We start from the raw sequence: 16,986 nt of genomic DNA on the forward strand, positions 1-16,986 counted from the left end.
TGATATTCCCATTGACTAGCACTGGGACATGGAGCTGTGAAACCAGAGGTCCATTTGAACTCACAGGTACATTCCACATGAGTTAGGAAGAAATTCTTCTCTGTGAGGGTGATGAGGCCATGACACAGGTTGTCCAAAGAAGATGTGCCTGCCCATCCCTGGAAGTGTTAAATGCCAGGTTGAACAGGGCTTGGAACAACCTGGTCTAGTGGAAGGTGTCCCTGCCCATGGGAGGAGGATTGGAATGATACGGTCCTTAGGTGGTTCCCAACACAAGGAATTCTGTGATTCTCTGAAGTCACTCAAATAGAGGGATTAGAAACTTGAGAACACCTGTGAAGTAATTTAATGCAGGATGGGAGGGAATCTCTCCTCAGCAGTTGATTTTGGCTTTCTTTTTTGTTTTTTAATTATTTTCTATAATCTCCTTTTCTACCATAAATAAACAAGATTTTCTTTAGAATCCTTATAACATTTTTATTATTCATTCACAATTCCAGCTGGCTCTGTTTTCTGTGGCTGTTAGTGATTCTGTCTCAACATTTGTTTCTTTTTTTTCTTTGGTCATCTTTGGTCTGTAACCAAATTTTTGTCCTTTTGTACAGCAGCACTGAGTCATGCCAGCAAACTGGATTAAAGCCACTGATTTTAGAGATGTTTATATTTCTGTCTTGGGTAGAGTCATCTGGCCTGGAACATTAGATATGAATGGAAGCTTCAATTGCAGAAAGTGCATTCCTTTAAGAAACAGAAAGTTACACTGGCATAGCTGGGCCTGGTGTTCAGTTCAGCCTGGTGTTGCCACCTGGTGGTAATGTCTCAGTTGGGTGGTTTTTCCTGTGGATAATTTAGGAAAGTCCTTTTCCTAAACAATAATCTATAAGATTTGAGATGCTGAGAATCTCACAGGTTGAGGAAGGCAGAGCAGAGGCAGCACCCAGGAGTTGTTTCAATGCAGTGTCTGCTTTTCCCACTGATTGATAGGAGCCATGTGTGCCAAGGAGGAGCAGTTTCTTCTGTTTTCAGTGTTTTAGGCTGAAGCAAAAATACCAATGTTCATCTGGAAAATCCCAGTGGACTTCTCCGGAGTTCCTCTTTATTCTGATTAACTCATTGGAAATGTAGTTTAAACTGAATGCCATCATTTGTTGGGGAAGAATTATTAGCACAGAATTGAAGTGGCTGGTTTAATGTGTGCAGCATCACCTTGGAACACTTTGGGGGTTGAGGGTTTTTTTTCTGTTACATTTTGTTTTGGGTTTTTTTTTTTAAAGACCAGAGAGGTCCTTTAGTTTCATAATAGAGCCCTTTGCACAAGTCCATTCTGGTTGCCAAAGGAGCCAATCCTGCCCTGCCTGTGGCAGTGTTTTCCCAGGAATTTCCCTGTAATGGGACTTGTGCTTATGCCTTGCTTTGTTGCACGTACCCAGTGGTGCTGTGGCAAGGAGGGTCTGGGTCTGTGAGAAGCAGAGAACCATGGCTAGAGTAGCACAGGCTGAAAATGGCTCAAGTCAGTTGTGAAACTGCTGGGTGTGAAGAGCTAAACCAAAGTGCTTGTGCTGTTTGATTGGCAGTCCTGTGTTTGGGGATGTGAACTGGAAAGCACCAGGGTGCTGCTGTGTTACTGTGACCTTGCAAAGTCCCTGGCATTTGTCCTTGGGATTCTGCACCATCTTCAGCAACACAGGTGACAGCATTTGTGACATACATCAAGAAGTACATGTGATGCCAGCCATGGGATTGCATCTATGTCATCAATGTCATTGACAGTTTTCACTGTGCCCTGAAGGACCTTTTATTCTGTGCTGATGATCCCAAAAGGAGTTCTCATGGCTAATGATGTGCTCTTTCATGTTCTTCATTCTTTCCACACAGGTTTGGAAATGATGTGCAGCACTTCAAGGTGCTTAGAGATGGGGCTGGCAAGTATTTCCTTTGGGTGGTGAAGTTCAATTCTTTGAACGAGCTGGTAGATTATCACAGATCCACATCTGTCTCCAGGAACCAGCAAATATTTCTCCGAGACATTGAGCAGGTGCCACAGGTAAGAGAAGTGTCCCTCTAGAGTGCCCTGGTCATGCTGTTGCAATCACAGTATGAAGTGGGATTGCATTTTAGAGTAAGAAAGAAGCTTACTGATTTTTTTTTTTTTTAACCAGTGGAAGTATATCTTTAGATCATGCAGTCAAAATTTTACTGGTAAATCAGCTGCATTCTTGTGCAAAGCCTACCCGCACTCCTGGTCTCCCTGGAGTTGAGGCAAAATTATTGTTGCTGCTTGAGTGTTTGACTTGGAATGTTTGTGGATTCTGTTGCAGGAAGATAATCTGATTGCTGTGAATTAAAAATGGATTTGCTCCTGTTATAGGGCACAGTAAGAAAGGGTGGGGAAGTCCAGCCCTTAGTGAAGCTTTGATGCTGGGCTTTCCTGAAGAGGTGGTTACAGCATATGAAGCATCTCTGGTTTGGATCTAGCCAGTGTGAAGAGAATCCAAAAACTGTAGTGAAGTGCCAGCAGAGCAGCTTGTATATATTCAACTCTTTATTTTGTTCCTTTCCCAGGTCAATCAGAACGTTACAGAGTGTTTCATGTAACTGCATGTTTTGTCAGTTCTGAGTAAATCCTGTTTCTTCCTTGTACAGCATTGTGGTTCTGGCCTGAAGACCAGGGGTGTGGGATTTGTGCAGCTGTCCAGGTGCCACAGGCAGCTTTGTCACAGTTTGTCTGCACTTAACCCTTGGCTCTGCACTGCCAGGTCAGGGATAAACAGAGGGTGAGAAAACAGCTGACTGAAAAGGACAAGCATGAAGAGACCTTCCTGCCTTCACGATTTTAGGACTGCAAATGTATTTTGAATGAAGTTAGCTTGTCCATCAGAAAGGAAGACTTGCAGACCAGGCAAAATGTTCTGTGACAGAAGAGTTAAGGAAAATGTGTAAAAATGTAAACCTCCAGTTTTTAGGGGAAGCTTTGTGTAGATCAATAATATTTGTGCTGTCAATTATGAAAACAGGAAAAGTAAACAGCAATATTATTATTGCAATAGAACACAGATTTACGATAGGCCATAAAGAGCGTAAAATATTAAAAAAACATCAGAATCATCTCTATTTCATCTCTTTCACAGAAACTTGACCTTTTCCTGTGGTGTTCTATAGCCTGTCTGTTGCTGTTTTAGCACTTTGTTGCAGCTGTTGGGAGCTGGCTTGCAGGGAAAGGGAGCAGCCCAAAATGTTTATTGTTAATCTGTGGTGTAGGACAGCTCCTGCCCAGGTGCCTGCAGTGCTGTGGGTGATTCTCACTGTGTGTATGTTTCTCCTTCCCCTTTCAGCAACCAACATACGTTCAGGCCCTGTTTGATTTTGATCCTCAAGAGGAAGGAGAGCTGGGCTTCCATCGTGGAGACTTTATCCAAGTCCTTGACAATTCTGACCCCAACTGGTGGAAGGGAGCGTGCCGTGGACAGACGGGCATGTTCCCACGCAACTACGTGACCCCAGTGAACCGGAACATCTAGAGATAAATATTAGAGATTATTTAAGGAAACCAGAGAAACAGTAAATACACATACAGAGCCTAACTGCAGCCAGTGACCTAAAAATCACACGGCGGTAAAACCAGAGTCACCTCTCACCGTGGGGTGATCCTCCTTCCCTCAGTACGGAACTTCAGGGGCGGGGGGGAAGAGTTCAACTTACACACCAAAACTTATCTTAAAGGAAAAAAAAATGGAAAATAGAAAAAGGAGAGAGAGAGAAAAAAAAAGAAATAACAAATTTCCTCAGCTGCTCCTGGGTTATCCCCTTTTATTCACTCTTGTTGCGAATGAGTGTTTTAAGGTCACTTAAGGTCTCACCACCACAACTCTTCTTGTTTCCCCCTCCTCCTCTGTCCATCAGTGCATGAAGTTTTAATGCCATATAAAGTCCTAGCCATGCAGTTAAAGGAAAAGGGAGAAACTCTGCTGGTATTTTCTCTCTCTGCAAACGGTCTTCATTTGACGTGAAGGGACATGAGAGAAGAACCAAATCCACAGTCCTGCCTTTAAAAAAAAACAAAAATCATCAGTTTCTGCTTTTGCCTTCAACATTCAGCATTTCTTGCCTGGGAAAGATGAGGTGTTAATCTAATTTTTATTGTCTCTTCTCCTTTGGCACTTTCTTCTGAAGCTCAGCAGCTTCCAAACAGAGGAAGGGAGAAGAGTTGTGTGGCTTTTTGTTCTATTTTTTACTTTTGAGTCACAGAGCTGCTTTGAGAAACTCCAACGTACAACTGAAGTCTATTAATGCTGTGCTGACAGCTTTTTTGTTTTTTCTTAAAGGTGTACGGTTGAGCACATTCTGTAATTTTTTCCATAGTGCCTTCCCCTTATTTTCTTTTTTATTATTTTTTAAGTTAAAAGGACAGTCCAGAGCTTTTCAGAGGGTTTTTTTTTTTTCTGCCTATGTGTAAATAAATACTTTGGGGGAAGGGGGCAAAGGAGGGTGGTTTTATCAATGGACACTTGAGAAAAATCTACAAACAGAGATGGAGCTTTAATCTTCAGATTTGTCTTACTGTTCAACTTCCCTTATTCCAAGGAAAATAAAATCAAGGCATTCAAGTGGCAACTTAGGCTGCTCAGAGGTGGAGAGCTGCAACCAGGAGCCTCAAAAGAAGTAAGAGAAAGGGGAAAATTATGATGAGGAAGAATATTTTGGGGAGGGAGGGTTAAGGGGGGAATTTGAGAAATAATAGCCCTGAGATGTCCTACAAAATGTACATTCCTTTGGTGGAAAACTTCATAATGCAGAGAAACCTCAAGAAATAGTGCTTGAAAAAAAACTTTACGCTCTTAGTGAATGTTTCTACGTGATGCATGTGATCAGCCTGTCTCCTCGGCCTGGATAGGCAGTATTTGCAGTCATGTTGCTCTTGAGAAGTGGAGTTGGCATCCCTGTTCTCCAGTCTCTCCTCCCTCCTCAGGTCAGTGTTCCTGTTGAAGTAGCTCCCCGCCCGCTCCTGTTCACAGCAGGCTGTGTGTGACTGTTCTCCCCACCCTGCACCCTCGGGGCATTTCTGGTGGCCCTTTGCTGCTCAGCAGAGCAGTGTGACATTAAATTGGACAGAAGGAAAGCAATCAGCCCGAGCGCTCTCTGTGCCAATCTTCAGTTGAGTTGTTTTCCCTTGGTGGCCGTTTGGTTGGATCCCTTCACCCCACCAACATCCCAACTGTAGCGGAGATCTCCTCCCACCCTGCCTCAGCACCGGCAATCTTTTGTTGGAGGGTGCCTTTTTTTGTAGTGTTACAAAGAGTTTTACTCCTGAGATGGACTCTGCCTTACACTTTGATTTTCCAGCAAATGAAAGAGAGAGCTACCCTGTAGAGTATTACTTTTTTCCCCCTCTCCTTGCTAGCTGTCACTCACTTTCTTCCCACTTTGTAAAGTGATTGGAAAAGAATCTATGGCATTCTACACCTGGACCATTTGATTGTTTCCTTATTTTGGAATTGGTGTATATCATGCAGCCTTGCAGACATATGTCTTGTGTGTGTATATATATTAAAAAAAAAATTCCGTGTTTAAATAAAAAAAAAAAGGCCTATGTACTTAATCCTTTAACTCTGCAGCAGCATTTGGTAGATAGTAATTAACTGTGAATAATAAATATACATTGAATTCTTCACTTGAGCATCTGTCTGTTATTTCAGTTAACTGACCAAGCTATGACTGAGCTTGTAGTTCAGACACATCTGGAGCCTTGTGCTAAAAGGGGAGGTGGGTGTTGGGCTGGTGTAAACACAGCAGCCAGGCTCAGGCTGTTGTGGCTTTGGCTCTGCTCCATCAGGGCCCTGCAGATTTTCATTTCTGTTAGCTAAAGGAGAATGGTTCTGTTGGGTTAGCAAGGTGTGTGGGCAGCTCTCTGCAGCTTCTCCCCAGCCTTCACTGATGGTCAGAAAGTACCTGAGAGTGTGAATATTGCAGTCCATTTTAACATACAATAGGAAAAGACTTACATGGGAGTTTTGAGTAGTTTTTAAACAGTTGCTCTTAGTTGTTATGTTTAAATACTGATGATGTCAAGGTGGAAATACCTGGATATTCCTATGATTAGGTCTTTATTTTTCTTTTTTTTTTGTGCCAGAAGTCAGTATGGAAAATTCATGGTGAACTGCTTGGCTTGTTGTATAATGCTGTAGCAGAATATGTTTCCCCAAGTGGTGTTTTACTGTTCTTTGGGTTGCTTAGAGAATCTTGCTCTCCCTGTGCTTTCTCAAGGCAAGAGAAGGTTTGTTGGTCTGTGGTTGTGTAAGGTGGAAGTGGGAGCAGTGCTGAGGGCAGTGTGTGCTGTGTGCTGACCTTCCCCTCTCTCATGGGACCAGAGAAGGGCAGCAGAGCTGGGGAAGGGTCTGGATCACAAGTGTGGTGAGGAGTGCCTGAGGGAGCTGGGGCTGTTTAACCTGGAGAAGGGAAGGTCTGGGGGTGACCTTTTTGCCCTCTACAACTCCCTGATAAGAGAATGCAGCCAGGTGGGAGTCAGGCTCTTCTCCCAGGTAAAAAGTGACAGGACATAATGTTAAGCTGCACCGGGGAGCTTTAGGTTGGACACCAGGAGGAATTTCTTCATGGAAAGGGTGATTAGGATTGGAACAGGCGGCCCAGGGAGTTGTCACTGTCCCTGGGTGGGTCTGAGGACAGGCTGGATGTGGCGCTCAGTGCTGTGGTGTGGCTGACAAGGTGGTGCTGGCTCACAGGCTGGATTTAAGGTCTCAGGTGCTGTCCCCACTAACCCCGTGGCTCTGCGAACGCGCCACTCCGCGCGTGTTGGGGACTACATCTCCCAGCGGCCCCCGCGGCGCGCAGGCGCAGTGCGGAGCCGGCGGGGCGCTGAGGCGGCGCGGCGGGAGTGGGGCCAGGGCCGGACACTCCTGGTCCCCCGGGCTCCGCTCGGCCTGCCCGCTGGTGGCTGCCGCGGGCGGGGCCGGGAGCTGCGGCAGAGGGTCTGTGTGTCCCTGGGGTGAGGAGGGAGTTTGGGGTAAGGAGGTGCTGTGGGCCTTGGCGTGAGGGGGCTGTGGAGCTGGGGCTCGGTGTGGGCGGCTCGCTGTCCCTGTGCCCCTGCCCAGGCTGCGGCAGGCATGGTGGGTTACGACCCCGAAGCCAAGTGCGTGTCCGCGGCGGAAGCGGCTGCAGCAGGATCCGCGTCTGGCTTGGTCACTCGAGTCCTTGTCAGCCCCTTGGATGTCCTCAAGATCCGCTTTCAGGTACCTCACTGGCGGCGTGCGGGGCAGGATGACAGAGCCGGTGAGGGAGCAGAGCCTGTCCTGGGTGAGCAGGTCACCTGTGCAGCCAGAGAGCACAAAACCCGCTCGTCAGCCCTCATGTTGTGTACAGGTTATGCAAGGAAGTAGGGCTATCTTGTGTCCGCCGCTTCTATTTATACAACTTAACTTGTGCGGGAATGGAATCTTGTGTTCCTCAGAGTTCGTTCTCTTTCTGGTTTTGTGAATGACTTTCACTGACTGAATTTCACCATCATCCCTCCTGCTTATCTTTGGGTTCATGCACATTTTTATTACTTTAGAGCCCTTCATAAATAACACCTCAGTCTGATCTGAATGTGGTTCTGTGGGAAGACAGAATGTTATCCCTTAGCATTGGCTGGCTGACAGGGTTGTGAATTCCTGAACTGGATACTTGAACCAGTGTTGAAGGGTGAAATTGAAAATACTTTCTCCCATTTCCTCCAGCTCCAGATCGAGCAGCTCTCCTCCAGAAACCCCACGGCCAAGTACCACGGCATCCTGCAGGCTGTGCAGCGCATCTTCCGGGAGGAGGGCGTGGCAGCCTTCTGGAAGGGCCATGTGCCCGCTCAGTTCCTGTCCGTCGGCTTCGGAGCTGTTCAGGTGAAGGGAGCAGGCGTGACCCGGGCACACTGTGTGTACACAGGACACTGTTCTGCCCTCTCAGACTGTCTGTGTTCAGGAGTGGGGAGGTTGTGTAGCTGTGTAAAGCTGTGTATGATTCCTAATATTCCTGAGCTTGCTGAATAGACTGGAGCACAGTGATAGCAAACTGAGCTCTGTCTGTATCTGGTGTCATAGATAAGCCCTCTCTACTCCTGACTTAGCTGTTCATGCCCCAAGCCTGGGCAGCTTTTTGCTTCTAGTCATGCTGTCACCCTAAGTGCTTGTTAGGAAGAAATCAGTGGAGCTGATGTGGGTATTTTACACAGCATTGTTACGCTTAATTTGTAAACATTGATAGCAGCTTTAGGAGCAGTGGCAGAAAGGGTAAAGGACAGCATATCTGTAACATAGCAAACAGTCTTCTGGATCCACAGAACATTGAAATGAGTTTTTCATGATTCTGCATCCTAGAATTAGCAGAAGTGTGGAACACCAGAGTATCCCAACCACTCTCTGGGCTGCTTAGTGGTTTTCACACGTGGCAAGCTGGGGAGGGCTTTTGAAGGACATAGAAAGGTGGTACAAGGAGGGAGGGGTGGAGCTGTTGGTGGAAGAAGAGAGGAGTGGGACACCTGCGTGGGTCATAAAGATCAGCTTGCTGCTCTTTGTTTCTGCCAGTTCATGGCGTTTGAGAGCCTGACAGAGCTGGTGCACAAGGCCACCTCCTTCAACGCGCGGCACTCGCTCGTGCACCTGCTGTGCGGGGGCCTGGCTGCCGCCACCGCCACCGTCGCCGTCCAGCCCGTGGACACGCTGCGCACCCGCTTTGCTGCCCAGGGCGAGCCAAAGGTGAGGCTTGGTGCTCTGTGGTGTCCTCCGTGGCACTAGCAATATTGCACAGGCCTGAAGATGCAGGAGGTTTGAAAGCACGTACTGCATTGTGGGTTCAAATGAAGGAGCAGGTGCTGTTACTGCCAGTGTTTGCACTGTTGCCAAATTACCCTTTGTGCTGTTGACACAGCTTTTCTAATTGTGTTTTGCTGCTTCTGATCCTGACAGGTGATGCAGAAAGGAGAAACTGTCCTTAACAGGATTACTCAATTTTTGCTTTGGCTGTTGGGTTTTTATAGAACCCACTCCCCAGGCTGTTAAACATTGCATTTCTGAAACTTTCCACATGCAGAGAGTCATGTTTAGATAATTATGGGGATGATGCTTGAAACCAGTTATCTTTAACCTGTGCTTCATGTTCTTGTTTACACAAGAATTGGTTACTGTGCTAACTAGGTCTATAATAATGGGATAGATTTGTATCAGAGCCATTTCTGTATATTGCCTGCAGTAGAATTACAGTATGTATTATATTAATTGAGTTGTAGGAATTAAGAACTGTTAAAAGAAAAATAAGGATGTCTGTGATGTAGGTGGTCTCAGGACTCAGCTCCATGCCTTGTTTCTTTTAAGTCACAAGGGCTTATCAGAGAACACTGTGAGGGTGTAGAAAATCACATTGCTTGTCACTTTGTGCTGAACACAGTCAGTTGTACTTTAGGCAGTGGGAAATTCCTCTACCCATTACTGAGAAATTACTTGACCTTTAGTTTGCTGTTTTTAAGTTCACTGGAAAGTCACTCAGCCTCTTCCTTGTTGTGCAGATCTACCCCAGCCTTCGCCATGCAGTGGTGACAATGTACCAGACAGAGGGGCCTCAGACTTTCTACAGAGGTTTGACCCCCACACTCGTTGCTATCTTCCCATATGCTGGTCTCCAGTTCTTCTTCTACAATATCTTGCAGCAGTTTTCCAAATGGGTGATTCCAGCTGAAGCAAAGAGTGCAGGTAGGAACCTGGGACAGTGATGGCTGCAGTCAGGACAGAAAGAGGAAGAATGCTGGTTTGGGTATCTGATGTCAGCTCTGTGATCCTTTCACATTTTTTGATGCAACATCTGAAAAGTATCTCAATTTCCCCCCCTCTCATTTTTACCCCTGCATGGAAGTGCCAGATTAAGTACAGCAAAGTTCACAAACAGCTCCCACTGTGGAATAATCATGGTGGAACTGGGTGGATGGGAAAGTGAATTGTCACAGGCCAAGGTGCTCTTTCTTTAACAGTGTCACATTACTGATACTGAGGGAAGACCTTGCTAATCTTTCTGTTTCATTAGTGTTGTGGGGACAGGACATTTGGATTTCCTTAGTAAATCTGCCTGCAGATTCCAGCTGTTAGAGAAGAGAATTAATTTACTCTAATTTAAAGCTTCCAGTGTCTTGATTTGATGTTTTTATGTTGATTTCTAGCTCCACTGTAAGAGAACCTCATCCTAATGCAACCTTGGCAGTTCCAGATACCTGAGCCTCCTTGAGCAAGAGGCAGCAGCATGACTTTGTTCCTCAATGGAATTTCTTCAGCAGAGGAACTAGACTTTTCAATATCATGTCTGCATATTTAATTTTAGGTGGCAGAGGCTGATGGTGGTTTTGTGCTGAGAGCTCATGTTTGTCAGGAAAAAGTTTAATACAGAACTCATTTCCCACAAGCCTCTGAAATCATCAGGCAGTGTCAGCTTGTGACATTCCAATCCAGAATGCATCAGCCTGAGCAGTCAGGGGTGCAAGATTTCCAGATTTTGCTGGTGGGGGGAGGCATGAAAACTTCCATTCACTGACAGAAAGTTGTCTGGTGACTGGGGATTGGAGTTTTTTGAGCATAGCAAAACCATAAGTCAGTGTAACAGACCAAGAGGAGTTGGTCCTCTAATTGAACAGACATTGCAAGCTGTTGTAACCCAATACCAGAGGTATAAGGAATGCCTTCACCCTTCCCTCCTGTCCCTATCCTATTGGCAGAGAGCCAAATTCCCCACCTTGACCCTTTCCTAGAAAAGACCATTATCTGAGATCCTCTTCCTCTTTTGCCCTGGGACCACCATGAAATAAACTACCAACATTGAGAAAGGCAAGGAGCTTCTTTTGAACCTTTGTTTATCCTATGCAGTGCCTAACTCCATCTTAAAGATAGCTAGGAAGGAGTTACAGCTTACTGCAGCAAGCCTGAAAAAATACAGCTTGAGATTCTTTGGCCAACTATTGCAGAAGAGATGATGTAACTTCAAAGGACTTTTTTTGCCTTACTTCTTGTGAAAAGTGATTTTTAACTTGATTTTTATGATCTTCAATCAGAATTCCCTGATAATCTTCCTTTTTTCCTCCCTACTATCCTTTTCCCTTTCTGCTTCTCAGCCAGCATTAAAGACCTTCTCTGTGGCAGCTGTGCTGGAGTTGTCAGCAAAAGCCTCACGTACCCTTTGGATGTGGTCAAAAAGCGGCTGCAAGTGGGTGGCTTTGAGCACGCTCGGGCAGCCTTTGGGCAGGTGAGAAATGCTGCAAGTGCTGGATTTTCCTAAGTGTGCAGCTAGTCCAGTGCACTGGAGTGCAGTGGCAATCCACCAGTGATGCCTGTTGAGTTCATATCTGGGTTGGGAGCTCCTAGTGAGCACTGGTCTCATTTAATTATGTGCATTTATACATGAACATACTGGGTTTATTTTATGAGAGGTCCCAGGAGGGGACCTATTGGCTGTCCAAGCTTTGGTTTGTCATCCCTCTCCATCAACTGTGTCTTGGAGCTGGGGATGAGTCAGACAGGCAAAGGGGTTTTGAATTACTTTACTTTTTCTAGTTGCAGTTTGGTTTTTCTGATTCAGAACCAAATTACTAGCAGAGGATGACACTAGCTCTGTGCTGGCATCACCTGGCTGTCAGGCTCCCCTTCTGCAATTAATATTTTGACACAAGAAATAGGTCTCAAGTGTTCAACATGTGTTTTATGTATGAGAATAGCCTGAAATTCAAAACTAATTAAACACTCCGGTGTTCTTTAGCACCATTGTTAGCATCTTGAAATGCACTTGAAGACAAATACAGATCTTTCAAGAACTTTCTCTTATTTTCCATGAAATGTGGAAATTTTCTCTTTTCCTTAAAATTCCTTGGATCTCAAAAGGAAAGCAGGTTGTACCCTAGCAAATTCTGGAATAGGATTTTGTTGTCTCAGCCCATTGCATAGGATGCTTTTCCTCTTGCAGTGAGATACAGAATTTGTTCTTACATTGATGTGTCACAAGATGTTAAAACTGCACAGTGTAACATGACAAAGTGCAGACAGGTAATTTGGAAACTTCTAAGTGCTATAGCTGTGATTTCTTTCTGTCAGAAAACTCAAAAGTTTTTCCTTCTATCTGAAGGAGATAGAAAATAGCAGCTGCACAATCTGAAATAATGTCTTCACATACCTGTGCCATAAATTTAAAGTCATGCTGTTGTTGCATGCAGAGGTTTTACAGCCATTCAGTGAATGATGTGCATAAACCATTGCTGATGCTAAATGTCTACATTTCCTCTATCCTGCTCTCTCCAAACTGTCTCTGAAACTTTCAGTTAGAATATTATCCAGAAAGACATCTCCAGGCTGCATGTCAAGATTAGTGTTTCTGTGGTATAGTCTGAGGATCTTTGTGGTTTTTTCCAGTTGTCCTGAAGTTTTCTTGTTGAACCTTGTTGCCGTTTCTCTCCCAGGTACGGACGTATGGGGGTTTCCTGGACTGCATGAGGCAGATCATGCGAGAGGAGGGCCCAGGGGGGTTCTTCAAGGGCCTCTCTCCCAGCTTGCTGAAGGCTGCCTTCTCCTCTGGCCTCATCTTCTTTTGGTATGAACTGTTCTGTGGCCTCCTCTGTGCCCTGAAGAGACCTGAGAGCACGAAGAGGAAGGAAGGCTGAAAGGGATGTGTGTGGCTGCCTGCTGTTCTCCTCAGGAGGGGAGACTGATAGTCCTGCTCTGTCAGGAGCATGCTGGAAACCTCAGAGCTCCCAGAGCTCCCCCAGCCTGTGGGCTGCCTCCTGGGACCAAGCAGAAGGAGAAGGTGACTGCAGTTCTGCTGGAGACACTGAGCTGCTCATCTGGAAGCCATTCAACAGAGCACTTTTCTTCTGTCTCCTCTCATTATCAGTGAACATTTAGTGGGGAGAGGGGGAACCAGCAGACCACTTCCTTAGCAATGTCTGTGCTCTGGAAAGGCACCCAGTAAAGTGGGTGAATCCCTGAGCTCACCCTGGGTCCCAGAGAGGAGATTCTGGCCCAGCCTAGTGCTGCTTAACCAACCAAGCACCACTTCCTAGCACTGAATCTGCACAGCTCTGTTCCCTTGCTCTGTGCCTGCTGTTTGCACTGGATTCTTGTCTCGGTGTGGCACAGGTCACTCTTTCCTGCTGCTGTGAATCAGTTAAAGCCACATTAGTGCACAGACCCTCTGTTTTCCTTTCCTTTGCTGCCAGCTGCTGCTTCTTGGTCACCACTTGCTGGCTGAGCATTCTCTGTCATCTTAAACACAGCATCTTCTCTGATCATGCTGGACCAGTTCTTCCTTTAACTCCAGTAATGCTGAATTCCCATTTATCTTCCTGGTGTCTGGCCATACATCTCTTAGGGATTTGCAGTGCCTCACACTTTTTACAAGTAAATCTGCCTATTAAGAGCCCCATTCTGAGGGGATTCAATGCACAAACCCAATTTTTACTTCAGGGTTCTTTGCTTCAAAGCAGTGAGTAAACAAATGCTGTATAGAGTTAAGTAAGATTATTCTAAGTTGGAATAATGAAGGGAAAGTCCTGTGGAAACTAGTAATTTTTTAATCATTATTTATTTAATAGCACCTTTGAATGTGTCTAAGAAGTATTTCTGTAGTGGCCTCAGAATATTTCAGAATCTCAGTTGTGCTCTGGTGCTAGCAGATGAAAATGTTTTGACAAGATTTGCTGAAGTGAAAGGAATGAACATCGAATGGGAATTGGTTGGCTGAGCGTGATGTTTCACATGGGTGATTGAATTAGAGGTGGAAAAGTGCTTTTCTGGAGTTTCAGAGGTTTTATGAGTGGTTTAAAAAACCAACAAAACAGTCTACCAGCAACTCTGATGTACATAACGGTGGAAAAGAGGAAAATTACTTTCTTCCTCCTTTTTTATTCTGTGTTTTTTCAAGCCTAGCAGGGTGTGGCTGGACTGTGTGGAAGGCAGAGTTCCCAGCCCTGCCTACAAAAGCATGTTAGTCATCTGCAAGGAGTGGATAAGGCAGAGCATTGCAGTTATTTGGAGGATGGTTTGATGGTTCTTAACACAGAGCTTTTCCCAGCTTTTTTGCAGTATTCAGAGTGTTAATCCCAAATGGTCTGGCCAAATTCCAACGTGACCAATTCCATTCCGTTGACGCAACTTCTCCTGGCAATTTTGAGCATATCAGCATTGCTCACTTATCCTGAGCTATTGTGAGAGGCTGTTTTTAAAAGACAGCTGTTTCACTGGTGGCTGAAGTATCTGGAGAAATTCCTTGCAAGCCCAGGCTGAATAACTTTGTGTCTGCTATGTGTTTGAGATCTTGGAGTACAAATTGGCCTGCAGGTGACTGAGCTTTGTAAAACTAAATTCATTCAGTAGTGTCAGGGTCAGGCAGGAGTCCAATATGTGATTCTTAAAGAGGAGAGAGAGCTGCATATACTCTAAAAATGGCCATTTTGTTTAGACCAGAAAATGCAGGAAATGTGGAGTTTCTCCAAGTGTCTCAATCTTATTGGCATTTTCCTGTGTTCTTTAGGCTCTTCTGAGATTTCTCAAAATCTTCTTAACAATGTTTAGCCTTTGTTTATTGTTCACCTGTTGTTCTTGGAAAGACATCATAAGGAGTAATGAACAGCCTCATGACAGACATCCTTCTGAAGGAGAGAAATGTCTCTTCAAAACAAACACAAACACATTGGCTTTGTTACTGCCTTTTATTGCTGGTGAGATGAATGCTGTCATGATTAGCAGGGACAGGCCAGAGCAGAAAATGTTTGCTGCTGACCTAGGCTTCCTTAGGAAATGGGGACTCATCCGTCCTGTCTAAACATTGCAAGACTTGTTTTCCATGTGTTGTCAAAGAGCTGCTGTTAAACCACACAAAACAGGGGGAAACTGAGAACTCAGCAGCAGGAAAAGAACAGGAAGATCTGTGCTCTGTTAAAATGATGTTCCTCGAGGGTGCTGTGGAGCTGGGGGTGATGCTGGCATGGGCAGCTTGGCTGCTCCAGAGAGAAGGCAGCACTGGAGAGTATGGAGCAGCTTTTCCTCTCTGGGGTTGTTTTTTCCTCCACTCTGCATTAACTGAGCTTGTCTCCACCCAACAGGTGGCAAAGCCAGAGTTTAAGTTGTGCCTGTCTGGCCTAGGCTGTGGAAGAGACACTCCCTGGTCAGAGGTCTTTGTGCTGTGAGTCACAAATGTTACAGGCCCATAAAGGCATCTGGGCTTCCAGTGAGAAAGATGTGACAACCTCAACAATATTAAGAGCTGCATCCAACAATCACTTCTTCACCTCTGATCAGCAGCATCTGTCCTTCATAGATTTCTCATGTGCACTTTGCTGGGGAAAGCACTGTAAGAGGAACGTTGATTTCTCCATGGGATTGAGGCTGAATGAAGTACTAGGAGGACAGGTTTTATTTCTCATGCTGCTCTGGCAAAACACATGCTGTTAGGAGCTAAATCTCTTAGAATTAGAAGAGCAGGAGATGGGAGAGATCTGTGGTCACCTTGTTCTCCCAGGTGCTGGGACAGATTTGCTCTTGGAAGCTGCACACTCCTGTTCAGTGTCAACTGACTCAATGTGGCAAATGCCTTGCTGTGAGACTTGGCCGATTTTGGCCATTGGGATTTCTTTCCAAGTTAATCCTCTCACCAGGGATTTGCCTGCAGTTCACCTCACAAGCTGCTCAGCAGCTGCGTTTGTTTTCTTCTAGTGCCTTTTACCATGAGAACATCCAAAAGCTCCTTAGCAGGCAGAACATTGGTGAGGAGTTGTGCTGTTGTTGTTTGCAGCTCCACCACAGCACTGAGCCAGCCTGGGATGCACAAGATCTGTGAGGAACATGCTGCTTCTTGCAGTGCTGGCTGGCTCACCCAGCTCCTAGGACAGTCCCACTCTCAGGATGCTCATGCAGAGCTGCACAGCATCATTTTTGACAGGAAATGAATGTTTCACAGTTGGGACTGGAGTGGATCATATTTAATTTGTATTGAAGTTTCTCTCGTGATGTAGAAACTGTAACTGTGGCATTTTGTGATGTTGTCTGAGTGGACTTTTCCAGCTGCTTTTTCCTTAAAGCATCCGAGCACAACACGCACAGTGTGTGCCTACCTTTAAGACAAGGTACATTAAATATTTTGTTATGCAGTGTCTGGCTGCAGCTGGTTTATTCCTTTCCTCTCTGTGCCTATACTGCACCCTGCAGAGGACATTGTGGCCTTCCTGCTGCCCAAAAGGGAGAATAATCAGGGCCTAGAGCATGGGGCAACAGGAGCCATTTGGGCTTCCCATTGCTGGCTTGTGGGTGCTCCTCAGCCATAGCAGAACTCTGTGTTGGCTATTGCTGTTGAGAACTGCACCAAAAGGATCAGCCAAGGGGGATTTTTGCAGCCCAGTCCACTGCTGTGTCCTAGAGGGGCTGTGGTAGCCAGTCCTGAGCCTCACACCCTCGTTGGTTGAGTTCAGCCTTTGTATCCAGCCAGGCCCTACAGAAAATGTTCCCAAACTGTTCGTTCTGTGCTCCCTCAGCCATTCCCTGGTTTCAGCACCCTGGCTGCTCTGCGGTGAAGGCTTCACCCCCGGCAGCATCTTCCCTTATGAAATGGTTGATATTTGAGAGAAAAATCGTGAAGTGTGTTACACTATACTCAGCTCTTACTGCAGTGCGTTGGTTCAGTGCATCTACCCTTTACTGACTTTTTTCCTTCCCATTTTTAAATACCATTCGGCTGCAGCCTGCTCTGGCCGGGAGGGGAGGGCGGAATTCACGCTGCTGTCATCCGCAGAGCCCCGCGGGGGACGGGGCCAGAGGGGCGAGTGCTGCCCGCGACCCACCGGCGGGGCGAGTCGGGAAAGCGGCGGCCGTGCCCGGGACGGTGCCTGGGGGTGCAGCCTGGGGAAGCCCGGGCATTTCCCGCGGAGCAGCCGGCTGTGCCTGGGGAAGCCCGGGCATTTCCCGCAGAGCAGCCGGCCGTACCCGGGCT

General features: G+C 46.1%; 2 protein-coding genes across 2 annotated transcripts in view; both read left to right on the forward strand.

Moving 5' to 3' along the window:
• Nucleotides 1-5,668, forward strand: part of GRB2 (growth factor receptor bound protein 2) — a 49,712-nt gene extending 44,044 nt beyond the window's left edge. Inside the window, exons 5-6 of the mRNA XM_079323471.1 lie at nt 1,876-2,044; nt 3,333-5,668. Of these exons, the coding sequence (XP_079179597.1) occupies nt 1,876-2,044; nt 3,333-3,518 (355 nt within the window). The 3' untranslated portion in view covers nt 3,519-5,668. The remainder of the gene's footprint in view (nt 1-1,875; nt 2,045-3,332) is intronic.
• Nucleotides 5,669-6,848: 1,180 nt separating this feature from the next.
• Nucleotides 6,849-16,153, forward strand: SLC25A19 (solute carrier family 25 member 19). The gene is made up of 6 exons (XM_079323457.1): nt 6,849-7,244; nt 7,731-7,886; nt 8,568-8,738; nt 9,545-9,728; nt 11,132-11,262; nt 12,467-16,153. Exons 1-6 carry the CDS (start codon nt 7,119-7,121, stop codon nt 12,665-12,667), a joined length of 969 nt encoding a protein of 322 aa, XP_079179583.1. The 5' UTR covers nt 6,849-7,118; the 3' UTR covers nt 12,668-16,153.
• The last annotated feature ends 833 nt before the right edge of the window (nt 16,154-16,986 follow it).

The sequence above is a fragment of the Erithacus rubecula genome (genome assembly GCF_903797595.1).
Source record: "Erithacus rubecula genome assembly, chromosome: 20".
NCBI classification, from domain to species: domain Eukaryota; kingdom Metazoa; phylum Chordata; class Aves; order Passeriformes; family Muscicapidae; genus Erithacus; species Erithacus rubecula.

Coding starts and splice junctions, on each gene's coding strand:
- SLC25A19 (XM_079323457.1), top strand. CDS start 7,119: ATGGTGGGTTACGACCCCGAAGCCAAGTGCGTGTCCGCGGCGGAAGCG. Junction 7,887..8,567: donor TCGGCTTCGGAGCTGTTCAG/GTGAAGGGAGCA, acceptor TGTTTCTGCCAG/TTCATGGCGTTTGAGAGCCT. Junction 9,729..11,131: donor AGCTGAAGCAAAGAGTGCAG/GTAGGAACCTGG, acceptor TCTGCTTCTCAG/CCAGCATTAAAGACCTTCTC.